A 26,975-nucleotide genomic window follows, 5' to 3' on the forward strand; every position below is an offset into this window, starting at 1 on the left:
GTGAACACTGTAAGTGGTGTGAAGTGATGACATGTGTGCGCTTGTACTGTGCTTTCACCCCAAGGGGTGTGTGCATGCTGCTATAGTTGATAAGAACCCTCAGTTTGCAGAACCAAGTATACATATTTGTTTGTGTGAAGGTCCGGTGTGCACGTGGTGAGTAAGTGGTGGTCTGTGTTAGTGTTACAGAGAAGCTGTTTCTGGAAGAGACTGCATAATGAAAGATGTGCAACCTTGTGCATCCGTATGTGTGTGGGTGTGTGTCTGAGTTCAATGCACAGTGTTAATGAGACGTGTTCTCTTTTAAAAGGTTTTGTGTGTTAATGAGCCATATTTATGTGCAAGTGTGTATGTGTGCACTCCACGTGAGTCATGTTCATTTTTAGGTGGGGCAGGTTTTATGTGTGCGTTAATGAGGTATGACATGTGCAACTGTGTGAGTGCGTGTGGAGTGAGTGCTTATGTGTGCGCTTGTGTATGTACAGTCCCCTCCAAAAGTATTGGAACAGCAAGGCCAATTCCTTTGTTTTTGCAATACACTGAATATATTTGGGGTTGAGATTAAAAAAACACGAGACAAGAGTTCAGAATTTCAGCTTTTATTTCCTGGTATTTACACCTAGATGTGTTAAACTACTTACAACACGGCACCTTTGGTATCAGACCTCCACATTTTTAGGTGTGCAAAAGTATTGGAACAGAGAGTATTTAAGTAAATGAAAGTAAATGACACATATTTGGTAGAATATCCCTTGATTACAATAACTGCATCAAGCCTGCGACCCATTGACATCACCAAACTGTTGCATTCTTCTTTTGTGATGCTTTTCCAGGCCTTTACTGCAGCCTCTTTCTGTTGTTGTTTGTTTCGGGGGGTTTTTCCCTTCAATCCCCTCTTCAGGGTCACCTCACAATGTTTCTGTCATCAACTGCTGTTGTTTCCTTGGTCGACCTGTTCAATGTCTGTTGCTCAGTACGCCAGTGGTTTCTTTCTTTTTCAGGACATTCCAAGTTGTTGTACAAGCTATCCCCAATGCAATGGTTTCCCCATTTTTCCTAAGCTTCAAAATGCCTTGCTTTTCTCCAAAAGACAGCTCTCTGTTCTTCCTGTTGATTTATCTTTCCTCACACCAATGCCTTCTTCACAGGCAAAACTCAAGGCTGAAACCAAGAGTAGACATTCAGAACTATTTATTGTGTGAGCAGTCAGTCTTAACTGGACACATCATGGCAACAAAAAATGCCTATCAGTCACATGTTCTAATACTTTTGCTCACCTAAAAATTGGGTGGTCTGGTACAAAAAATTTGTTGTTTAACAAATCTAGGTAAAAATACCAGGAAATAAAAGCTGAAATTCAGATCTGTCATCTCATGTACATCTTTTGACCTCAAACTCAATGGCCTTCAGTATATAGCAAAAACAACAGAATTGACCTTGCTGTTCCAATACTTTTGAAGGAGGCGGAATGTGCTTACGTGTGTGTGTGTGTGTGTGTGTGTGTGTGTGTGTGTGTGTGTTTGTACTGTACTAATGAGCATGCTGCCCCAGGTGGATCTGGTTGTGTGTGCACGTGCATTAATGTACCCCCCTCCCCCCAGGTGGAGCGGGTTCCTGCTCTGCGCCATCGCCATGCTGCTGGTCATCTTCCCCATGTTCACCTTCCCCAAGAAGCTCCCTCCCCGACACAAGAAGAGGAAGAAGAAAAAGATGAGCTCGGACGACGTGTCCAGCGACGACGACGTGATGAAGGAGAAGTCCGGGGGCAAGGGCCAAACGGTCACTTCCTCCATGGGCTTCGGAAAGGACATCAAAGGTACCCGAGTGTGCGCCATAACAAAGGCTGGGGCCATTGTGCCTATGAGGCTAAACAAACAGCTTCGTTACAATTACAAATCAACCTTCAGATCTGCTAGAGATGCAGCAGCTCCAGTGTGGCCCTAGTCTATGAGGCTGTGGGAAAGACAAGCACTGAATGATATCATGTATAACTGCAGGTGGCTCGCATTTCCCAGGTGATAGTTGAGGCCTGTGTGTGCACAGGGAAAGTGTTGGAGTCAGTGAAAATGGATAGCCGTAGCAAAGAGAATTGAAATGGAATTTTTTTTAGCAGGTGGCGGAAGTGCAGGAAGTGCGTTCTTTTCTCGGGGGGGAAGTGGGTGTACACATGCCGAACGAGGTCAGGAAAGTTCAGGACTTAGGGGCAGAAGTGCATTTCTTGAGCCAGTCCTACCACCACCGAAAGTGTAGGAAAGTCGAATGTCCTCTTTTTCCTCCAAAGAAAGTACTTGCCAACTTCCCTCTGAATGAACCCACACAATGAGAGTATGACAGGACATTGCCTTACAGTTCAGAGTAAAACAACGCAAAATGTTTCAGGACTCTGGTGACGAGGTATTGCTGCTGTCCTGCTGCCTTGGTCAGTGGAACATAATATTTTGAAAGCTTTGTTGTCCAAAGTTCAGAAACATAACAGCAATATGAAATAATGGAACGCCTGATAAAAGTCCTAACATGTTTTGACAGGACTGAGTGTTTCAGATGACTGTAGCTTTTAACACTTTCAGAAGATTTATAAAAATTCAACACATTCCCTCCAGATATGAAATGCCACATCTAGGCTTGCTGATACCAAAGCAAATCCAAGCAAAGCACATGTAAATGAATGTGCACTTAATTAAAACCTATAACAATTACTCTCCATTATGTGAGTTTAAAGTGAACATTTTAAATGGGTAGGAACCTCGGGCCATGGCAAGAGAACATTTCCCCTTTAGAAATGATAATGGGATTCGCTGATGGACTCAGACGGACAGAAATAAACAACCGTTAACTGTTAACACTCTGGTCTAAACCACAACTGTGTGCTTTAATGAGGTGTGACCTGTGACAGGCCCCTCTCAGACCACTGACTGTTCACCCACAATAAAAGAGCAAAAGCACAGAGAGCACGTTACATTCCCAATAGACACATCTGTCCCCAGGCAGGGACTTCCATTTGAATTGGCTGAGAAATTGAATAATTAACGCTTTGCTCATTATGATCCTAGTTTCAATACTCACCCTCACGACTAACAGGTGCTCCCCATCAGATTTCCACCCTTAACGAGATTAGGGAAATGGCCTCTGGAATCTTGGGAATTAAGACCTAGTGCACGACTAGCGAAGACTACTGTACCTGGCGGGCAATTCCAAACAAAAAAAGGGGGGGGGAAAGTTTCCCCTACTCATTTCCCTAGTTAAGATGATTTAGTTTACCGTATTATTAGGCCACCTAATTAGCGCAGAGCGGGGCTAATCCCACCCTTTATGTCCCAGTTCTGACGGCTTCCCCCTGTCCGTCCGGTTCTCGGGAAGATGTCGTCAGAGGTCCAGATTGCACAGCATATTAAAGTGTGATTACACGGGATTACGAGCAAACGGTACCGCAGCACAACCTGCCAGTCTTTACGTGCGTGCCAAGTGGTGCTCGATGTAGCTACGTCAGCACGTTCACAGATTTAACTCTGTCAACTTCTGCGTTTTTAATACTCCAGATTATTTGACTTCATAACACATACGTGATGGTTAATAAAAGATTACTGGGAATATGTACATGGCTCTTGGCGCATGATGTCTTTTGATCACCCATCTTGATTACTAATTTAACACAGTTCCGCTCTCTGTAATGGAATCCATACATTTAATTATAATCGAGTTTCCATGCTTGTAAAGAACTGATTCTAGTTGTGCATTGTAGAGAATCAAGTCCCCAATTTGTTGGATATAAAGTAATGATGCTGTTGATGAAACTGGATTGTTTCAGGTTGTGGTGAGGCTATAAATAGCGTCTCTGTCCTTTTGTTTTGTTAATTCATTGTATGGATTTTTTTATTATATATATATTTTTTTAAACTCTCTTGATTTCCCTTATCCCTCATAATTTGCATGCTATAATTTGGTGAATAAGTTTTAAATAAGTGGTCTAAAGGGAGGATGGGGTGAGGGACTTTAATAGAACGTCGATTCCCTTTAATGAAAGGGGAAACAGAAGAATCAGCCATTAGCTACAGTTTTGATGGTCTTCAAGGAGTAATTTGGTGGTTGATCCCACTTTCTAGGTTTTTATATGCAATCTGCACAAGAGTGCATTGAAGAAACATGATGAAAGTATTAAATATGTCCGTTCTTTCGTTTTGAAGAAGTAAGCGTTTTAAATGTATCATCCTATTTTCTACCGGTTGAGAATGTTCTCCTCCTCACGTCACATTCAACCACCATGTTACGCCTTTAAACTTTATTGTGGTGTGGCCTGCATTATAAACCTTCTGATTATGTTTATTTTTGATAATGTTCTCATGAATACTCTGTGCCCCTCCAATGCTGGCAAGCTATAAACAAAAAATACTTACCGTTTTCCATTATGGAGAGTAGAAAATATGGGTGCAACCAGTTAGATTAATTATTTGTTATGAAATAAGGCTATAACAATGGCACTATTAGATTCCACACCAAGGGGTCCCCCGGGAACCATTTTAGCTTGAGAAATTAGATTGTAAAACATTAGCCGTGAAAAAAAAAAAAAAAAGCCATTCTCCATTATTCTTTCTGAAGGTACTTATTTGCAGACCCAGATAGCTGCACAGCCCCTGTGGTCCTCTGCACCGCTGCTCCTCCACAGAGCAGCTGCTCCGGCCTTCAGCAGCTTCACTCTGCAGGACTTCAGCTAGCCTGGCTCAGGGGCACTTACAGTATTTTTAAGTATGTCCACTCACCATTTTTCAGCAGCCACTGATGAGCATTGCATTACAGTACATTACAGTTATTTATATTATTATTATTATTATTATTTATATCACTTTTGTCCTCATTGCCCTGGAGGGCCTTGCTCCTGGAAGCTTGAACCAACCTTCCGGGTCCCAGACATGTACTTTAGCCAGGCTGCAGGCTGCCACTGGGTGTGTGCATTGTGTTGTCGCCGGGTGGAGAGGATAAGGCCAGCGCAGCCCCATCATGTCGGATGAGGGAAATCAAGCTGACGTGCAGAATAAGCGAGGCACTGCGACACTGACCCGGCCGGAGCTGCCTCTCTCTCTCTCTCTCTCTCTCTCTCTCTCTCTCTCCCTCTCTCCCTCTCTCCCTCTCTCCCTCTCTCCCTCTCTCCCTCTCTCTCTCTGGTCTGCCCTGCCGCTGATGTGACCAGCTGTGACTGCGCTCACACAGACCTGTCCTGTCCCCTCCGCAGACCTCCCCAAGGCTGCGGTCAGGATCCTGAGCAACATGACGTTCCTGTTCGTGAGCCTGTCCTACACGGCCGAGAGCGCCATCGTCACCGCCTTCATAACCTTCATTCCCAAGTTCATCGAGTCTCAGTTCGGCATTCCGGCTTCCAACGCCAGCATCTACACTGGTAAGACCCTACCTCTGTGGCTCTCGCACGCATGTGTTTACAAACATGCTCACTTGCATACACATTTACATGTACAAACAGGCATACTGTGAACACACGCACATACATATTTATACTCATACATAAAAATATGCATGCATAGTTGCATGCAGGCATACAAACATGCATAAACACGCGCGCCCGCGCACACACACACACACACAAACACACACACACACACAGGTTCACTGACAACAGCCTTCAGCTCATTTTAGTTTAAGTTCATTAAGAAAATGTTGGAAAGTTTGAGAACTCTGAGCAACAATCTCTTACCACTATCTCTGGGTTTTTCCAGTACAAACAGTCTGTCTCTGAACTTACGCAGACACGGACACCAAGTAGCAATGTGACAGAGATCCCCCGTCAGACACATTAGCCACGTGTGCTATCTCGGGCTGCTCAGAATGTCACACACATCATAGTACCTCCTACACCAGAATACCCTCATTGCTTTCTACAGAAACTACTATCTTCAGGGCCTAATTTAGAAAGCCACTGATAGTTCACTATCTTCTTTGATCACTACAGAATTCTATTTCCTCTTCCTAAGCAAACTGTCATCGCTTACCGCTTACCAAACAACATTATCTTCATTATTTACTATATAAAGCTATCATTGATCTACATTGATTACTGCAATAAGCTCTTCAAGGCTACTCTAGAAAGCATATTCATTGCGTGTTACTGCAAACTAATATGGCTCCATATATTATTTATAGGCTTATTTTGTGCACCTTCTTTTGGGATCAGGAAAAGATTTTGTTCTCTTGGTTTTAGTACATAGTGATATTGCGAAAGATCGCTATATATTAAAAGCAACCACCATCATTGTTGTGTAACATTGTATAAATGAAAATGCTGTATTTTTCACACACTGAAGCAATAAATGCTGAACAATTAAACAAGTACTTCTTCAAAGGCAGTTTCTGGCTGGTTGAAGACGTGTGAAAAAGGGCTCTCTTGCTCTCTGGCGTGTGAAGTGTGGTTCTGCGGCTGTCGTCAGATGCGGCTGTGAGATCCCCAGCACCGTTTTCTCATTTCAGTTGAGCGATGACTCATGCCTGCTTCTTTGATAAAACCACCATCGCCCTCCGATCCGCATCAGAGATACACTTCAGATTACTGAGACCTGCTGGCCTGCACCCATCCATTCATCAATCAATTAATCAATCGCTTAGTCACTCTCTTAGTCTTGTCTCTTCAAGTTTGGCTGCTTAATAAAAACAACTTAATTTATTTTCTCTCAAACAAACGATGTCTGTGAAACTCCGGATTGTGTCGCAAGGAGCAGAACTCGGTGCATGTTATCTGATGCGTCTGTTGCCAGGATACGGCAGGAGAGGCAAGATGATCTTATGATGGGATCGTTCTTCTCCAGCGTGAACCCCCGTTCATACAAAGCAGTGTGCAAGGGCTGCCCTTCAAGTGCAAAAGCAAAAATGGCTTGAGTGTGAGTTTTAGAATTAGGACTTCTTTTGTATTGTGACGGTTGAACATTCTAGATGTTCTTTTGTGCTGAAAGGGGCTGCTTAGAGGCTGTGAAATGACACTGATGACTGGGGGTCTTATGCACAGTCACTCTCAGGGCTGGGGGAGAGGTGTAGCGGTAATTACTAATGCAGATGGGGGCTACAGAACCACTGTTAGCTTAAAAATACCGAGCGCTCTCGTGCCTAAAACCCGTTGTGTTAACGACATGGATCCTACAGCCGTAAAGTATGGTCATTTTTGCGTAACCTCCGTCTGTCTTCATGCAGATTTTTTTTAACCGTTTAGTCCTTAGTTATACAAGACCCTTTTATTTTTAGAAGGGAAACGTGGAGGGTCGCTCTCACTCTCTCTGCACTTCGCTCTTTATTTCGCCATGGAGACGGCCTGTTCCCTTGGGAGCACATTTAGCCCCCTCTTATCGCCCCGTGTGTCAGTTATTGCCGCTTTTCTGATGGGCGAGCGCTCGTGTCACTGTGACCCCTTGTGAAATGACAGCCAGGCGTAACGGTAATGGCCATTTCACAAAGCCACAGAATTACGCGCTTCTTCTTTGTGTCTCTTGTGACAGTTTGATACCGCTTTGTTCCGTTTAAAATAATGGCCATAAGAAATATCAATGTAGAAAGCTATGCTGCACCAGTCCTTCAGTACATAAATTATAACTCACAGGTGCCCTGACAGAAGGAATACTGTGGCTGTCCTTAGATAAGCTGGCCACATGTTTATGGTATTTTGGTGAAACCGTACAGGGCTAGTGCTGATTGAACTCAGTAGGAGATGAGCCCTGCTCTCAGAACAATGGCTTGTCATTGAGTGCTGGCATGCTGTGTTTTTTCCAGGGCATCACTCTGGGAAATTAAAACAGGATCTATATTTAACAGAACAGGAAAAAAGGCTTTTGTTTTTTGGGGGTTTTTTTTTTGTTGCATGCAGATGTCGTCTGAAGAACCCTTGTGTGATGGGAGCCGTGGATGTTTTTTCCAGCAGTGCTGGGCGTCAGCTTTATGTGTGTGTGTGTGTGTGTGTGTGTGTGTGTGTGTGTGTGTGTGTGTGTGTGTGTGTGTGTGTGTGTGTGTGTGTGTGTGTGTGTGTGTGTGTGTGTGTGTGTGTGTGTGTGTGTGTGTGTGTGTGTGTGTGTGTGTGTGTGCGCGTGTTTGCGTTGTGTTTAATTGCGCTGTGACCAGTGTGTTGCTTAGAACATAACGGATGATTAATTCAACCTTGTGTCCAGAAGGGAAGCACTCCCCATGCGCAATCCTTTGCTATGGTAACACATGTACCTCTGAGATAATGAGAAACCGCAGATATCTGAGGTCTGTCTGAGAGAGCCATTAAGATGAGTGGGTGCTCAGTGTATCTGTGTGTGTGTTTGTGTGTGTTTACACACCATCGACCAGGCAGCTGACCCCCTACCATCCATCCACCCCCAGGTTGTTTTCCCGCTGTGTGGAGGGGGGTTTCTGCAAGCCCCCCCCAGCAGCCCGTGGATTTAGAGTGACCCCAAACAGCCAGGAGTCAGCTTTGACTTTCAAATCCTGTCAATTAGCTGCACTTTCCCCCAACACAGAGCCTGACTTTACACAGCCCCTATCACTGTCACTGTCCAGCTCTTACTGTCATTAGGCTTATTTTAGCTCTGTCTGTGTGTGTGTGTGTGTGTGTGTGTGTGTGTGTGTGTGTGTGTGTGTGTGTGTGTGTGTGTGTGTGTGCGCATATGCACGCTTTAGTGTGTGACCTTATTTCCTTTGAATCCTTATTATAAAAACTCCCTGGGATTTTGCATTTCACAGTCTTTTCGAGCCGTGCAGTACATGTGGATTCCTGCTGTCAGGGTAGGCGTTATGGTAACTGACAGTTTTCCATCTCCTCTGGCCTTTTGGAGATTGTACCTCTGCACACTGACATGGTCTCTGCCAGCAAAGCGGCCGTTTTGCGTGTGATCTCATCATTGTGCTGCCGAGTGCAGTACCTTACGGCTGTGCCCCCTCCCTCCCTCCCTCCCTCCCCAGGCGTGATCATCGTGCCCAGTGCTGGGGTGGGCATCGTTCTGGGCGGCTACATCATTAAGAAGCTGAAGCTGGGCGCCCGGGAGTCCGCCAAGCTGGCCATGATCTGCAGCGGCGTGTCTCTGCTCTGCTTCTCCACGCTCTTCATTGTGGGCTGTGAGAGCATCAACCTGGGAGGCATCAACATCCCATACACCACCGGGTAAGTCTCTACTGCAGTATCCCCCTACACCACAGAGTAAGAGTCTAATGCAGTATCCCCCTACATCCCAGAGTAAGAGTCTACTGCAGTATCCCCCTACACCACAGAGTAAGAGTCTACTGCAGTATCCCCCTACACCACAGAGTAAGAGTCTACTGCAGTATCCCCCTACACCACAGAGTAAGAGTCTACTGCAGTATCCCCCTACACCACAGAGTAAGAGTCTAATGCAGTATCCCCCTACACCACAGAGTAAGAGTCTAATGCAGTATCCCCCTACACCACAGAGTAAGAGTCTACTGCAGTATCCCCCTACACCACAGAGTAAGAGTCTACTGCAGTATCCCCCTACACCACAGAGTAAGAGTCTACTGCAGTATCCCCCTACACCACAGAGTAAGAGTCTAATGCAGTATCCCCCTACACCACAGAGTAAGAGTCTACTGCAGTATCTCCCTACACCACAGAGTAAGAGTCTAATGCAGTATCCCCCTACACCACAGAGTAAGAGTCTACTGCACTATCCCCTATACATCATTGTGTAAGAGACTGTTCTTCTACCTCTGTCTGTACTGTGGTATTCCCTACACTAATGACTATGAGTCTGCCCTCCATAGACAGATACAGATATGCGTTTAGGTACTCCTGTAACATTTAAACCGACCTAATATCAGAACTGCACACATTTAATGTGAGAACATGCAGGTTTTCAGCTGTTTCTTCTGAGGGCTGCACAGACTCTCTCTCTCACTCTCTGTGAGGAGGCCTGTCCTTCACCTGCCCTCTCCGTAGGCTCCGGTTATTAACGAGCGCATAGGAATGTTTTCTTTGTTAAAATACGGCTTCCCGCCTACACCTACACAGCCCTCTGTCCCATAAAACAACATTTACGCCGCTGATTTAAACAGCGCCGCGTAGAGAACCGCACTTCACATTCCTGCGGAGACGGCGGAAGCAGCGGTTGCGGTTTCCGCGGTGCACATCTGCTTCGGGGACCGCAGGCCCTGGTGGAGCGCGCTGTTTGCTGACGGTGGGTGGTGAGTTCAGAGGGCCGCGGCGGTGCCCTTCTAGGGCCTTCCTGTGGAATGTCAATAGCGACCCAGTGCCAGGAAGCATGGATCCATTGTTGCCTGTGCAGGAGTGTTGACTGTCCCAGACATTGTTTCAGCGCTGTCCCTCAAGTATCAGTTGGGGTTGGTCTCTTGGCTTAAGTCGTGCCTGGTTTCAGTGTCTGCGGAATCGCTGTCGAGCCCCGTCTAGCTCTTGTATGTGATTAGTCTTTCTGTTGAATTCACCGGGCTGTTGAATTAAGTCTGCTTACATTTCGCAGATGGCTCAGTTGATGGTAGAGGTCAGTACAAAGTTATGTTGAGCGAGAGGCCATTTTGTGTCCCATCCATTTAAAAAGGACACATGCCACAGTTATTCTGCACTGCATTATCTGACTCAAGGTAAGGCTTGTAAAATTTCTGCACTTGAAGGACAGAAGAAGAAGCAGTATAAGGGTAATTCTGTCATTGATGAAATGCGTCGATGTGCATGGTGTAGCGCTTTGTGTGTAGGTAATCGGGGAAGTGTCGGCCCCAGACAGAACTTCTGTGTCTCCCAGCACCTTCGTTTGGATAATTCAGCTCTACATGACTGTTTTAGCTGTCTAGTGCGCGGTATGACATTCGTTTTACGCTGACACAATCTCGTTCTGTTGCTAAGGGTCAGCTAAAGTATTTTACATTGCCAACTGAGGCCTTGAGAGCTTGGCAGTAAAAAGAGCAAGAAAACCTTTTACTCTGGAAGAGGATATCAGTTCATCATCAGGCCTAATACTGACTGCAGGCGGAGAGGGAGTTGTGTGTGGCTGCTGTTGAAATGAATTCATTTCCCTCAGGTGTGTTGGGATCCAGTTCATTTTGACGCGCATTGTGTGTGTATCCCGGTGATGTAGGCTACAGCGCCCGGAGCCTGCCTGTCCGTTTTAAACCTTCCCAAGGCAGGCGAGCTTTACGACTCCATTCTCTTCCACGGTGACTCTACACAAACAGCCGGGAGCTGAGCTGGCAGAAAATTCCAGGCCATGAAATTGCCTCCGCTTTGAGCGAACGCGTTAAAACCCGCCGCTTTCATTTCTTCCCCTTCAAACAACGCTGCGGTTTGTCAAAAGTCAACCGAAGGCGCGGTTGATTGGGCCGTGTTTGCAGGGCGCAGAGCCCTGGTGCGACTGGCCTCTGGTTCCCACGGCGTTTGAAGGTGGTGTTTACTCGGCGTCTCTCTCTCCAGCCCGACGCTGACCATGGCGCACAGAAACCTCACGGGCAGCTGCAATGTCAACTGCGGCTGTAAGATCCACGAGTACGCTCCCGTGTGCGGCTCCGACGGCATCACGTACTTTAACCCCTGCCTGGCCGGGTGCAGCAGCGTGGGCAACGACAGCACAGGGGTGAGTACCTCAGCCCCCTGAATCCCCAAAACCCACCCCACAGGGCCCACACAGGGCCCACACAAACCCACCCCACACAGGGCCCACACAGGGCCCACACAAACCCACCCCACACAGGGCCCACACAAACCCACCCCACACAGGGCCCACACAAACCCACCCCACACAGGGCCCACACAAACCCGTCCCACACAGAGCCCACACAAACCCACCCCACACAGGGCCCACACAACCCCACCCCACACAGGGCCCACACAAACCCACCCCACACAGGGCCCACACAAACCCACCCCACACAGGGCCCACACAACCCCACCCCACACAGGGCCCACACAAACCCACCACACACAGGGCCCACACAAACCCACCCCACACAGGGCCCACACAAACCCACCCCACACAGGGCCCACACAAACCCACCCCACACAGGGCCCACACAAACCCACCCCACACAGGGCCCACACAAACCCACCCCACACAGGGCCCACACAAACCCACCCCACACAGGGCCCACACAGGGCCCACACAACCCCACCCCACACAGGGCCCACACAACCCCACCCCACACAGGGCCCACACAAACCCACCCCACACAGAGCCCACACAGGGCCCACCCCACACAGGGCCCACACAACCCCACCCCACACAGGGCCCACACAAACCCACCCCACACAGGGCCCACACAAACCCACCCCACACAGGGCCCACACAAACCCACCCCACACAGGGCCCACACAGGGCCCACACAAACCCACCCCACACAGGGCCCACACAAACCCACCCCACACAGGGCCCACACAAACCCGCCCCACACAGAGCCCACACAAACCCACCCCACACAGGGCCCACACAACCCCACCCCACACAGGGCCCACACAAACCCACCCCACACAGGGCCCACACAAACCCACCCCACACAGGGCCCACACAACCCCACCCCACACAGGGCCCACACAAACCCACCACACACAGGGCCCACACAAACCCACCCCACACAGGGCCCACACAAACCCACCCCACACAGGGCCCACACAAACCCACCCCACACAGGGCCCACACAAACCCACCCCACACAGGGCCCACACAAACCCACCCCACACAGGGCCCACACAGGGCCCACACAACCCCACCCCACACAGGGCCCACACAACCCCACCCCACACAGGGCCCACACAAACCCACCCCACACAGAGCCCACACAGGGCCCACCCCACACAGGGCCCACACAACCCCATAGCCAGACCCCTGAAAACACACTGACTCCCTGAGACAGGAAGTTAAAACAAAGATATGCTTGTTTTCTGTGATCAGAATATGGATGTGATTGTTCATAATTAAATTGCAGTATGCTTGTTTAAGCAGAGAAATGGCCTTTGGTGACAACATGTATTATGATTTCTAGAATAATGTGCAGAATTTATATGACAGTTATACTGATATATTAAACATAATTCAACAATTATGTATTACTTCCTGCGGAAGGTTAAATGGGCACAGCCCCTTTGTAAATTCTTCTTGGGGAAAATGAAGTATTCTAATGTGTGTTATCACTGGTGCTTGCTGATTGTTTATGTAATTCACTTGAATATTCAGCTGACTCCCCTCTACTTGCTTTGAGAAAATAAAGGTGTGGAAGGCATTTCACCACATTCCCTACATACTACATTATTATACATTGTTTATACCTGTGGATGTACGTCGTCTTGCTGCCTTCCTTCCTCCTGTTACTGTTTGAATGGGTTCTTTCTCAAGCACCTCTCGCCTTTTGATAGAAATCTAGAATTATAATGCTGTTTACATGTACACAGAAGGAAAGTGTAGAGAGTGTTTTAAGAGCGAGGTGCGTTTAAGAGCGGGGTGCGTTTAAGAGCGGGGTACATTTAAGAGCGAGGTGCGTTTAAGAGCGGGGTGCGTTTAAGAGCAAGTTGTTTCGGCCTGTTCCAGATCCGGAACTACACGGAGTGCGCCTGCGTCCAGAGCAGACAGGTCATCACTCCGCCCACGGGCGGCCAGGGCAACCAACTCCAGCTGGTCATCGTCAAGACCTACCTGAACGAGAACGGCCACGCCCTGTCGGGGAAGTGCGACCGCACCTGCAACACGCTCATACCCTTCCTCATCTTCCTCTTCATCGTCACGCTCATCACGGCCTGCGCCCAGCCCTCCGCCATTATTGTAACACTCAGGTCAGAGTTCGTCGTCAGGAATACGGAGCTCAAATTACAACAATTACTTACACAGGAAACCCTGATTCTCTGTTCCTCTCACACTGTGGCCCTTCTGTCTGCGCAGGTCAGTGGATGAGCAGGAGAGACCTTTTGCACTAGGAATGCAGTTTGTTCTACTCAGAACACTTGGTAAGTCACCTTTCGAATAGCAATAGCACCACCTGGTGTTCATTTATCATATTGCACAGAAATAATGCACAGAAACCAGTTCAGTTTCACTAATGGATTTCTGAGAAATGTATACGTCATGAACTGATTATAATGGTATTTGTTCTACCCAGCCTACATTCCCACGCCCATCTACTTTGGCGCGGTCATCGACACCACCTGCATGCTGTGGCAGCAGGACTGCGGGGTGCATGGCTCCTGCTGGGAGTACGACGTCACCTCCTTCCGCTTCGTGTACTTCGGCCTGGCCGCCAGCCTCAAGTTCGTGGGCTTCATCTTCATCTTCCTCACCTGGTACTCCATCAAGTACAAGGAGGACCGTCTCCAGCGCTGGCACCCGCACGCCGACCCCCTGGGCACGGTGAGCGAGCTCATCTGCCACGCCGGCGGCCACAAGAGCCACGCCCGGACCCGGTCCTGCCCCGCCTTCACCCCCCGGCTGGAGCCGCCCTACGGCCCCGCCCTCAACCACGGCGTCAGCAGCCAGAGCTGCCCCGGCAACACCCTCAAAGCAATAACCCCGCCCCCTCCCCGCTCGCCACGGGAGGTCACCGCCCCCGTGTGAGGACGGGGGCTATGCCCCGCCCTACCCCCCGGCCCGTCCCGCCTCCCTGTGCCCAAACATGTGCCTTCCTGTTCTACGCCCCACCCCGTATCTCTCTCTCTCTCTCTCTCTCTCTCTCTCTCTCTCTCTCAGGCCCCTCAGGGGCCACACACACAGGCCCCCCACACACCACCGGTGCACGACCAGCGCTAAAGCTGGAGTCCTCAGTGTAGCCCTCATCTCATCTGTGACTCATTTTCAGCTCACTCTGTTTTTATTTTATTTTTTTGAAGAGAAAAAACAAGGAAAAAATACAATTTGTATTCAGTATTATTTTTATTTCATTACTGTTTTCGAGTGAATCCTGGGACAGCAGTAACCCCCCGCGGGAAGACTCTTCACGCATATCATCGACTCCTATATCCCAAATGCAAGTACAGAATTTCAGAATACATTTTTAATACAATTAAATTAATAAAAATGTATTTCCAAACATGGTGCTACGTGGGGGGAAGACATACTCTGATTCACTCAGTCATAGATCTCGGGCTAGGATGACTGACAGCACTGCTTCGCAAGCACAAAGGAAACCTGTACTATGCAAGCTCCTCTCTCCTCTCCGGTCCCTGCATTACAGTACTGTACCAAGAATCTGTGCTTTCACTTCTACCGCTGGGGGTGAACATGCATATCATATTCATGTGCGCATGAAATATTTGCCATCCATGCCATTTAAACGTCCTGCACTCGTTCCGTTTTCTCATTAAGGTAGTCCATCCCCATTTCTACTCTTCCTCCAGTGCTGTCATTGTGACCCTGTACCTTAAAGGGTTTTGGAGACTCCATGAATTGGCTCTATGGGAGCCGGTTGTTTAGGGAGCGTACCTGTTTGAGTTAGCCTCCTCTGGCCCCACCCTCTCACTCTCCAGGATCACAGAGTGTATTTGTTTGCTACCAGACCGGGTTGGACTCGCTCCACCCCAAAACTAAGGGGCACAGAGCTCGCTGTGTTTACCGTCGCAGTCATCCGTGGAGTCGGTGTCATCTCAGACATGGAGCATCCCACATGGTGTTAGTGTGGGCCATGTTAAAGTGCTGTACAATACTGTGTATATTCTGAGTGGGCGGGGGGAGGGATGGTTCAATGTAGTGCACACGCATACTGGCTGAGGTTGCATGTTTCAGTGCTCTACCTTCTGCTGCGTTTGCCCCTATGTGGTCAGGAGGTCTCAAAACGACCTCTGAGCAGTGGTACACTTAAAAGTACATCTAAACTGGTTTTAAACTGTCTGTAGTGTGTTGGCTAGATGACATTTAGCCCAGCGTTAGCACTGCAGAGTTTGATATACGCAGAGCTACGCACACAGCCCGACTTGCAGGTGATGTTACAAAGTGCGCTACCACCACCTAGTCCGCATTCAAGACGCTGCGCGTAAATAGTTTGCCATCGTAATTTAAGCCGCTACTAAATTCATAAGGATTTTACGTCAATTTAAAGAATAAAATGTTAGCTTAAAACATCAGCAAATTGAGCCCACTGAGCATGTGCAATTAACTCACTTGTCCAACCAATGAAATGTGACCTGAGAGATTGCTCTTTATTACATGCATTATTCTCCAAATCTGACCTACATAATTTCGCTCACCTTAAATACATGCTTATATTTAAAATATTTGGCCGAATAATTTAAAAGTGAGTCGATACCCACCAAATGGTCAAAATGGTCAGAAAGAGCCATTCAATCAAGTTATTGACCGTAAAACAATGACATATTTAAGTGCCAGTCAAGTCTATTCAATGCCATGTCACTTTGGCATATGCTGTAATAACAGTAGTATTTCCTCTAGTTTTGTTGTCAGATCTATGTAGGACTTAAATCTTAGAAATTTTGGCATTTAATCAATATTGCAGTAAGCATGCATAGGATAATAACGTCACATCAGAGTATAATATATATTATTGTAGGAATTTTAACATTTTGCAGTGTGCATATGTTTGAAGGTAACTGAGGACCCCTACTGGTCATAAAGGCCATAATGCGTACATGTCTCCTCATATAAAACAATATAGTATGATTCTGTGACAGAAGGAGTTCCTAAAATTATGCAAGACCATCCCTATAGAACCATAAAGGCAAAAGTACATGGTGGGCCTCTTTTTTAACGACCACCTTTTTACCTACAACCTAAATAGATGAAACAATGCCTAATAGTTGCAAATGCTAAAATTGGCTTGAAAATAAAAATGAAAATAAAAAAATAGTGTTGGTAAAGGGTTGCTAATCCATGGAGTGCACGTGCGTTAAATTTAAATGGGGGCATCAGCCTGTGGATTATTCAGTTAAATCCAAAATGTTACGCCTTTCGATACTGTAATTTACCTGCAGCGGTTTGAATTTCAGACGCGGCTCATACGGACTCCGTCAGGGAACACGGACACGACTCCGTGCTTTGTATATGGGTATATACGAATATGTACTTCTCCTGTACTAGCCTGTGAATTTTCCAAACTATGCACAAACCTGCAGTTAAGGGTTTTTGTGACGGTACCCAAATTAATATATGTGGTTGTTTGCAGTGCATTTTATCATTTTGGCCTCATTAACTATTGAGTAAATATGTTCACAGTTGTATCCAACAGAATGGCATCACTACCGATACTGGCCGATGTCCTGTGGGCAAGTACTTACTCTAACTTTGTGCTTACGGGGTGATTCTCATGAGATCACTGCATTACTTTTTAATCAAGATTTTCATTGGAGATCATGTTTGAGTCTGAATTGCATTTTAAATGATGAGACCTTGAAGGCAGTATTATTTGAGTTTAATCAATGCTTCATTAGGAAACCGGTATAAAGGACCTCTGAAATAAACTCTTTTTTTCCAAATAGTAATAATGTAAATATTTTGAAAAAACTAAAATGATCATTGTCTAAAAAAAAGCATACAGCTCTTAACTAGTTAAAGCCTATTTATGAACTAACGTTACACTTTAGACTACTAAAAACTAACGGAAGCCAGTATATTCACTTTTCTCAGTGCCTGCTTTACCCACAGTATTATATAGGAACACAGTGTTCAAACTGAGCAAGGTTAATTATTAAAATTGCTTTAACACATGCTGTATATGGATTGGTTGGCTTAATTCTCACACTTTTAGTGTTACCAAAAATGCCCTTGAAACAATAAATTATTGGAAGCACTGAGATGAATCTCTGGAAAATCAGATGTAATTTTTTCCTAATAAATGTTCAGAATAAAATGAAAGTTAAGGGTGGTTGAAGGATTTTGGGAAAACGTGCACTAACTGTGACTTTGATAGTGACGTGAGAATCTGGGCATTTGCGAACAACCACATACCTCTTCTCACTGAGGCGACACCGGCCCTGTCCCTGATAGCAGTGTCAGTACATGTGGTGTTAACACAGGGCGGAGGACAGCTGGGCTTCTCACGTGGGTTATTTCAGGTAGACTAGTTTCTATTTCTCCATCTTCATTAAAACTGTATTTATTTTAAGAAGCTGTATTTGAGAAGGGGGTAAAACCCTTGCTTTGTGTTCACCTGGAACAGAAGTCGATACATTGTGAACGCTTCGTTTACAAATACCTTGAATACTTGATATTTGTCAATAAAAACTGTAAAACGTATGCACTGGTCTTGTCTTCATTTAAGCAATTTTGTAAACTGTTAGAGATGGTCATTTTGCTAATTAATTTCCGAATTAATCTGGGATGGTTACGAGGTATGTGTAAAACATTTGGACACGTCTTGTGTGACATTTGCATTTTTAAAACAAACACAGGTGAATATTTTTACTGAAGCAATTCAGGTTCTACACCTTGCTCAAGGGTACAACCTCAGTACCCAAGCTGAGAATGAACCCCTCAACCTTTAACTTCCAAACCCTGTTCCCATTATACGACACTGCCAGAAACAAGCAGACTGTGCAGTCATACTTGGGTTCATGCTCTCTGAAATTTGACAGTAAGTTCTGAAAACATATTATGAATGGCTTTGCGTTCCTGAGGCACTACATCTTTGACACATCTCAGCACACTTAAATTCAGGGGAGGGGAGGATGGGGACGATGTACAGCAACATAATTTATTTTTAAAGCAATACTCTTCGCAAACAAAGCAGATTAGATATTTCTCATCCATTTACAGTCTTTTTGGAATGGGAAATTACATGGACTGGTTAAGAGCAACCCAACAGCCAAACACAAAGTGTGATGTGTTTTGTTGAGGTATAAATATGCTAATATGTTTAACCATTGTTTCATGCTATTATGTTGAGTGAGGAAATTATCAAAGCAATGCACACTTGAACCAACCCCCTGGTTTATCATAAGTGCAGCAATAATATCTCAGCTTGTAATAATTCCACCATTTAGACAGGTGCCCAGTAACAATTTCTTTTTTTTTAATATAGAACTTTATTGAATGCAGTAAACACCAAGCTATTCATTTTATGTTTTTGCAAAATCTGGTGGAAGTAATTTCAAATACATTTTTAAAAGAGGCTGTGTTTTTAAGGTAAACGGCAGTTTGCTGAAAGGCAAATGTTTAGAAAGTGCATTTAAGTGAATTGAACTGTTGGGATCAAATCTGACAGTGGTTTATATTATGAAGGAGTGCACTGCAATGGTTTCACCATTTATTTAACCTGTATTTCATAAAAAATATATTAAAAACATTACTTTAATGGAGTTAGCCACATGGCATTTAAATTTTAAATCCAATATTTAATTGCAACTGCATTTAGGCTTAATTTTTTCTATATATATATAAATGTATATTATATATATTTATATATAAACATAACACTGATTTCTAATTACCAGAAGCACCTGTAAAAAAATAAACATAACATTATGATTCATAATACAATTCTAAATTGTGTTCCAAGGCAGGGAGACTGGCTCCACACTGCAGAAGTCTGTCTCTGGCCCTTCTGGCTCCATAGTGCGGGGCCGCAGTGAGCCTCAGTGTGTCACAGAGGGGGGGCCGGCCAATCCGCTGCCCTCCAAGTCCAGAGAGTCCCGCCCCCGAGGCCCGGGCAGCACCTGTGTCCCGCCCTGCTGGGCGTGTGTTTGAGTGGGCACGCCCCTCCCGCCCGGTGCTGTGGATGTCACAGTCTGTGGGGAGAGGGGGAGGAAGCCCTGGGCCTGGAAAATGTCCTCTTGGTCCTGGGGCCGGCTGAGGGGCGCAGGCAGGTCGGCCTGCAGGGTGGAGGGCGAGCGCAGCAGGAAGTCGTGGCGGGTCTCCAGCTCCGTGAAGCCGTTCCCGCTGAAGATGAGCCCGTCTCCATCCAGCCCCTCCTCCAGCTGCTGGGCCCAGCTGTCCCTCAGGGGACCCGTCCAGGGCCTGTTCCTGCTCCAGGGACTCTCGGGGATGTCATTTTGAGATTCAAGTTTCTTCTTAGGTGGGTGTGGGGCTGGGCTGTGGGGAGCTGGGGTAGCGGGTTTAGGCGTGGCAACTTCTGGCCATGCCTCCCGGACGGGGGCCCCTGCTCCGCTGGACTCCTCTAGTCCTGTGGCCCCCGAGCCCAGCTCTGCCATGGGGTCAAGCCTGTCTGTTTGGTTTAGTTCCTTTAAATTTCTCAGCAGTGCAAACATACTATCTACATCCTTCTGAAAGTTAGTCCAGTCGTCCAAGCTGGGACTGTAGTCGTGCCTGATTTCATACAGGCTGTCGTTCACACTGTACAGGTCCTCCAGTCCTTGCCAGTCGACGTCCTCTGTGAAGTTGGGCAGTTTAGCCTTTCCGTGTGTCCCATGCTGGTTGTGAGCTGGGGAGAGAGCATTAGGACAGGGTCAGAGCGTGCTCACACTGTGGCCAATGAGGGCTCAACACTTACACATCCTCCAGTGGATCAAAAAACATGCAGTCATGCCTCTCCCCTCCCCAAAACGCACACACGCATCACCCCTGTCCCAGCCCAGTAAAATGGGGTCAAGACCTGATTAGTGCCCCACACACCCCTGCAGCCCCTCTGTTAAGCAGCCTCTGAAGCAACAAGCATAGCAAACATCCAGAAACTCAGCCGATACACGTAACACACGGCATTACATAAAATGAAGGTCACAGAATAGCCACTGTGGCCATTCTAGAGTGTGCTACTGTTATGTTTGTATGCCATTTCATCATGGTCTTGAAATCTCAACAAACACATTAACACAAGGTTTATTGTGATCTCAAATTGAGAGAACATCCAGAGAATCCTGGAACCAAATCAAATGATGACATGAGACAGAGGGATATGGGGGAGGGGGGGGATGATACCATGACATCTGCAAAAAAGAGGGGAGTGGGGTGGGAATGGGGGGCGTTTATGAATAACACCATGAACAGGACTGCCCTTTACATTCGGTACAAAGTAGGATTAGGCGCGTGACAGGTCTGTATGCCTGAAGACTGGCTGGTCGGTAGTGGAGAGCGGATGACTCTCGTCAGACAGGAGGCTATAACCCAGAGGTCAGGAAACACAGGAACAGGGAGAATATGAACACGCTCTGGGGGGCTCTTAAAGCAGCCCTGTCAGGATACTGGTGGTGTACACCTGGCAGGTCTCTCTCCACTGTGTTTCCTGTTTCAGTCGTGCTGCTGCTGTGAGTGAGCCAAGCTGTATCCATATCCACATTGATATGGATTCCAGACCCACATGTTTCCTTTATCTTCTATAGTCCATACACTACACTGGACAGCAACATGTGTGCTGTCACACATGTTACAGTTTTTTTGGAGTTTTTATTTTGTGAAAATGAAAGCTCACTTCAGATGTTAAATAGTAAACTGATTTTCCAGTTCATTTGAATGCAGGACGCTCACTTGAAAGAATACAGCTGGTAATGTGATACAAGTTTGCAAACCGCATTAATCTGAACCCTCTGACTGCCCTTTGATGTCTGCAGAATGTCTTTCTCCATTCAGATATTTTTCCAACTGTGTTTACAACTTGATGAACAAGCGAATACAGCAGAAAAACACACTCTTCTTGTTTCCACTAACATAAAACCATGAAACAACTATTCTGCCCTGAGCAGTCTCAACACTCAGACCTGGCCTACCCTGCACCATGCAAAAAATATATTTAAATATCAAGGAACAGAGAGGACAGGGCAGTCACAGTGCCATGTTATGAACAAAGTTCTAAGGACTATTTATGTTGCTGCAGTACATCAGTGCAAGCACATACATAGGAATGGTTAATCACTTGCTATAATATTGGTTTACAGAAAACTAGTGAAGCAGCCAATGAGCCATAATGCCATGATTGTAAGAAGCAGATTTAACGTGCATGCTATCGATCACCTTTTGTTACATATCCTGTGTGAATAGTCCTGATGGAGGACTAAACCACAGTCAAATGAGATTTGGCTACATCACACTGACCCCTCTCAAAAGCCATGGAATGAAGTCATGGAACAGTACTAGAGAAATTCATGAAATTATTGAAAACTATTTCTAGCAGCCAGGACGCGATTGTCTCATGCCATCGTGCGGCTCCGGAGGTTCAGACTCTCGATGGAAAAGACGTGAAATAGCGGAATGGAGAGAATGGATGGATACGTTGGCTAAAAACTCACAAGGACGAAAGGCTTGGCCTCCTCAACTTTCGGTGCTGCTGTAGCCTGGTACGCAGGTGCCAGAAACAGAGAAGGTCAAGAGGAACAGGTAAACAAGTACGTCGCTGCAACACAAGCGTCAATCCGTTTCTGCGCCTCAACATTGTCGTGGTCATTATCTTCAATGAGTTCCCCACATTAATTATTTACATTGTCGAAGACATTGTTTAACATACAATCAAGCCAGGACAAGGAGTAAGAAATTGCATTTAGCTAGGCTAATTAATGTGGTTACATCCTCATGTTCCACGATGCATATCTTCCAAGATGCATGTATGATTCATCAAATCGTAGTGTTTTTATTTTTATTTACTGATAGGCCTATAGTAAATGCCAAGGCATTTCCATTAATAGCACGATGTCACTACTGAAATGGTATAGTCAGATATCATTATATTATTATTAGCTACTGATTGAAGTGATCCAGGTAATGTATTTTGATAGCATACATTTAAATACTTTTTTTCAACAGTCAGTGTGGAAAATGAGATGTTGTGGAATGTCACCGTGCATCCAACCTTTTGATCAAATAACTACATGACTCAATATGAAAAACGTGCAAGACAATGACATTTTGATGGAAAAAATCTGCCGTTATGATGTAATTTTCCTGTCATTTTTAAGAAAATACATAACTCAGTTTCACATTATTTAGGATAATATGATTCTCTAGAAACACTCTTCAGTGGAAACATTTCAGTCAAAGTCAATATAAATAGTATCGTCCTGCACACATGCATTAAAAAGCTCTTCTAGTGTTTAAGCTGTAATGTATAATTATGCAGTTTGTCATGACTATGATATCATTAAATTCTTGTTGAAATTAATGTATACATAGCTCATACTGCTTCAATTATTTGAGTAGGCTAACTTAAAAGTTGCATGTCAGCACACCTAAAAGCTATCAACAAGCAGTTTGACACACTGAAATGTTTTACTATGTGAAAAAGAAGGTCTTGAAATATATGGTAAACTAGCATGTGATAGAGGAGGTAAAAAACAAAAAAGTAGCACATTTCTAACATTTTTCCCTTGAAGCTGGTGACTGACTGTTTAATATACGTATGTGTTGTCTTTGCTCCTAGTGGAAAAAAAGGAAAACAAGATGTGGTTTGAAAAAGAAAATGCAAGGAATGAGATGGCTCCTCTGAGATGAATGACTGTTACTGTATGATAAGCTTATTGAGGAATGGTGCATTGTGGGTAATGGAGATGTCCTTCAGATGAGGTAAAGAAATGTTCTCCCTTTGTACCAGCGCCAGCTGGCTTTTGCATTCACGTCTGCACCAGACGGTTAAATCACGGTTAGAGCAAACCAGCATGCAGCCAAACATTTAAGCTCGATGCGTGTTGAAATATTAGTGGAAATGAGCTGGCCCATGCAGTTATTGAAAAAGCCACTGAATAAAACAAAAAAAGTATGGATACCTGTGTGGATCATAGCTTCCTCCATCTTTATTTCCTAATTAGGAAAATAAGAGCAATTTTATGTTAATGCTTAAATCAGTAAAATAAAAATGAAAAATGAAAAATAAAACATTCACATTGTAGTTCTTCATGCACAGCTTCTAGTTCCTGAAGAAAAATGCACTTGAGTTAAACTCCTGACAGACAAAGTGGGGGGCCATAGATGTGGAGAGGGACAGGAACAGGAAGTGGGACAGGAACAGGAAGAGGGCGAGGGGTTGGGTTGGGTGGTACAGTACAGTAGGTAGAGTTCCATCCTGAGTTCCCCTTTGAAGCAGAATCAAAAAGGTTTACCAGAAAGTTGACATAATTTCCATGTGAGGTGAGGAAAATGTTAAAAGGTCTAGCATGAGGTGTTATTTTTTCCACACTAACTGTTTAGTATTGGTGGGTGCGTGGGCGGGTTGCTTTCACATATGCTGCGGCACATTCCAAATAAATTTGTAGGGGTGTGTAATCATAACAATTGCACTGTAGAAGACTCAGGTTATGTGCGTCACAAGGGACCTGATGATCTTGGCAGATTCAGTTCAGGAGCTTTAAACCATTATTGCCTTCAGCTAAACCAGTATTTCATTCCATGGGCTCGTCAATTCAACCCTTTTCTTTATTTGGCATGGCAAAATCCCTCATCCGATCATGGGACGTTTGTTGCTTTTATTACAAAAGCAAACCCATACTTCTCGTTACCACTGCTATAGTAGCAGCGTACAGTGGAGCCCATGGTCAAACAGGTGAGGTACTTCCTGTGCTGAAGGGACTTAATGTTATATTTGGAACCATGCCAAAGTGTGATTGTGTTTACACATGACCAGTTATGAATCTGCACTGTACTACTTTCCTAAGTGCTCCAGACAGGCATATGTGAAAGCACCAAATATAACCTATTAACTTCATGTCACAAACCTGCTTTGAAAATATTTTGTCAAAGAATTTTGTATCCATCATTGTGTTTCCAAAAAAAAAAAAAAAAGATAACATAAATAGCTCTCTAGATTATCCCATTATTATTGGCAAAGTGCTGTTACATTAGAAATTTACTGGAGCAGTCAAATGTCTTTTGTTTCTACCAGGCATGGTTATGTATTCTGTGCAAATTTCCAGCTCCATGACTGAACTCTGGTTGCAAATCAGCTTTTCCATTTCACAATGTTTCTGTTGGTTACAAAACCCTGGTGTGTGAAATGCACTATAATGATGAGTGAGTCTTCTGACACAGAAAATTGCTGATCTCCTGCAGTGCCGATGTCACAATGGAACTACCACGGATTTTGCAGATTTATAGGCCTAATACCATGAAGAAGACTGGATTCATTTTAGTGGCGTTGGAAAAAAAATGGCATTTGGAAGTAGCAGGTACAGTTGTTGTTTTCACAGTTCACGTAACATGAAACAAATGGAATTGCACGCTATATTGAGTCATTATAGCGTGTCCTGCCAAAACATAGAGAGGGATTATCATATACAGAAATGCCCGTAATCAAAAACAAACAGCAAACATAAAGTACAATAAAACACAATTTTTGTGTAATTTCATACTATTAAAGCCATGATCTGAACAATGGTACTCATTTTTTAACTGAAAGTCTTTTGAATTTTGAATCCCTCTGAAAATAGACGCTGCATATCATGTAGATGTTTCATTTTATGCTTTTCAAACGGGAATGTAAGATCAGAATAATAACCAGTGCAAAAATAACGCTGAACTGAATTTGAAAGTGTTCAGGTTACAGGTTAAGGTGACCAATGTTGCATTAGATAAAACAGGAGCCTGAAATCAAAGCATCCCTTTCAGTGGCACTCTGCTTTGTAGCTGTAATACTACTACGGACATTTTGTGGTTTTCCTCACTTCTCCTACCTACTATTTCGGTTATTAGCAGTTGCCATTTTTAGCTGTATTTTACAGCTGTGCCAGCTCATTAATATGCTAAATGTGTTGCGGTAAACTGCAGTAAACTGAAACTTCCTGAGCCATCTGGCATTGAGCCATCTGCCATCTAAAAGCGTGTGACTTATACGAGTGAAAAGTGCCCATAAAGGGAAGAGCTACACTGTTTTTCATGTGGGTCACGATTCAATGAGTTTGTGTCATGATTCAAGAGTTGGAGAGAGAAAGGGGGAACTCGAAAAATATTCCCAAAAACTCGCAAACTTGATTGAAAGTACAGATTATTAAGGTCTCCTTAATCTCACTCCCATAGAGAGTGCAGTGCGGGTCAGGGTTTTACCTGTGTCCAGGCCTTTTGGTCGAGGGCTGCACTGTCTGTGCCCCTGGCAGCTGCGCATCTCCATGAGCTGAGCATGGAGCTGATTCAGGATCTCCCTCTCCACTGAGTAAACTGCATTTGTCAACTGGGTGGAAAATGATAAAAACCAAACAATGTGAACCACAATTCAGAGGGGCAGGACAGATCCACTGTAGCATGAGCCGCATGGAAATGGAGAGTATTACAGGTCACATGGTGAGATCGGTGTGCTTTGTGAAATGTCAGAGCTTGGAAAATGGGCCAGGGCTGGAAACAGTCACTGAGGAGCTGGGCTCACCTGGTAAGGATCGCTGTTCAGGTCAAAGTATTCTAAGAATCCAGTGGCAAACTCGCAGAATAGGGTGTTGTGAGTCTCGTTGATTGTCCTTAAGCACCAGTATGTGTTGTTGTTGGAGCTGGTGCAGGCACAGAATCCTCCCACTTCAAAGAGAGCACAGGATTTAACGTACTGCAATCTGACATGGTAATACAGGGCTCAACAAGTGTGGAAGCTTTCTTCATTAATGAATTTCAATAGCCATACACTCCCTTTTTAAAACGCATTATTTTCCATCTGTATTAAGCTGTTAATTCCTGTGTGTGGGTGAGAGTATTATGCGCCTGGAATGTTATGAGTAATGTGTTAACACCTGTATGTTAGTTGTGTAATGAAATGGGCATGTCAGTGGTGTGGTGTGCCAGCGGTGGTTGTTGTGTGTGAACGGGTGTGGTGTGCCAGTGGTGGTTGGTGTGTGTGAACGGGTCAGTGTGCCAGTGGTGGTTGGTGTGTGTGTGGACAGGTCAGTGTGCCAGTGCTGGTTGGTGTGTGTGGACGGGTTAGTGTGTCAGCGGTGGTTGTTGTGTGTGAACGGGTGTGGTGTGCCAGTGGTGGTTGTTGTGCTGTGGACATACGGTTCCAGAAGGGTGCGGTCTGCCAGTGGTCGTTGTTGTGTGTGAAGCAGGTCAGTCCGGGCAGGCTGCAGTCGTCCCCCTTCTTCTGCCTCTTCTTCAGCTTCCTCTCCTTCTTCCTCCTCCGGATCTCGTTGAAGAGCTGAGCCTTCCCGTCAACCTCCTCCCTGATGGAGAGAGACAGAGTTCCAGTCAGCCCCCAGTCGCACAAAATCCACGAAA

General features: G+C 45.5%; 2 protein-coding genes across 7 annotated transcripts in view; one reads left to right on the plus strand and one right to left on the minus strand.

Moving 5' to 3' along the window:
* Positions 1–15,630, plus strand: part of LOC133127497 (solute carrier organic anion transporter family member 5A1) — a 36,859-nt gene extending 21,229 nt beyond the window's left edge. For both annotated transcript variants that reach the window (XM_061240434.1, XM_061240435.1), the window contains exons 4-10: positions 1,602–1,816; positions 5,225–5,389; positions 8,929–9,127; positions 11,402–11,561; positions 13,506–13,747; positions 13,854–13,918; positions 14,071–15,630. In XM_061240434.1, coding sequence (XP_061096418.1) covers positions 1,602–1,816; positions 5,225–5,389; positions 8,929–9,127; positions 11,402–11,561; positions 13,506–13,747; positions 13,854–13,918; positions 14,071–14,522 — 1,498 coding nt within the window. In that variant the 3' untranslated portion in view covers positions 14,523–15,630. The remainder of the gene's footprint in view (positions 1–1,601; positions 1,817–5,224; positions 5,390–8,928; positions 9,128–11,401; positions 11,562–13,505; positions 13,748–13,853; positions 13,919–14,070) is intronic.
* Positions 15,631–18,592: 2,962 nt separating this feature from the next.
* Positions 18,593–26,975, minus strand: part of sulf1 (sulfatase 1) — a 100,118-nt gene continuing 91,735 nt past the window's right edge. For all 5 annotated transcript variants that reach the window (XM_061239116.1, XM_061239115.1, XM_061239117.1 and 2 more), the window contains 4 exons: positions 26,757–26,920; positions 26,143–26,285; positions 25,827–25,950; positions 18,593–20,292 (listed from right to left, as the gene is read on the minus strand). In XM_061239116.1, coding sequence (XP_061095100.1) covers positions 19,487–20,292; positions 25,827–25,950; positions 26,143–26,285; positions 26,757–26,920 — 1,237 coding nt within the window. In that variant the 3' untranslated portion in view covers positions 18,593–19,486. The remainder of the gene's footprint in view (positions 20,293–25,826; positions 25,951–26,142; positions 26,286–26,756; positions 26,921–26,975) is intronic.

Source organism: Conger conger, chromosome 4 (assembly GCF_963514075.1).
Source record: "Conger conger chromosome 4, fConCon1.1, whole genome shotgun sequence".
NCBI classification, from domain to species: Eukaryota; Metazoa; Chordata; class Actinopteri; order Anguilliformes; family Congridae; genus Conger; species Conger conger.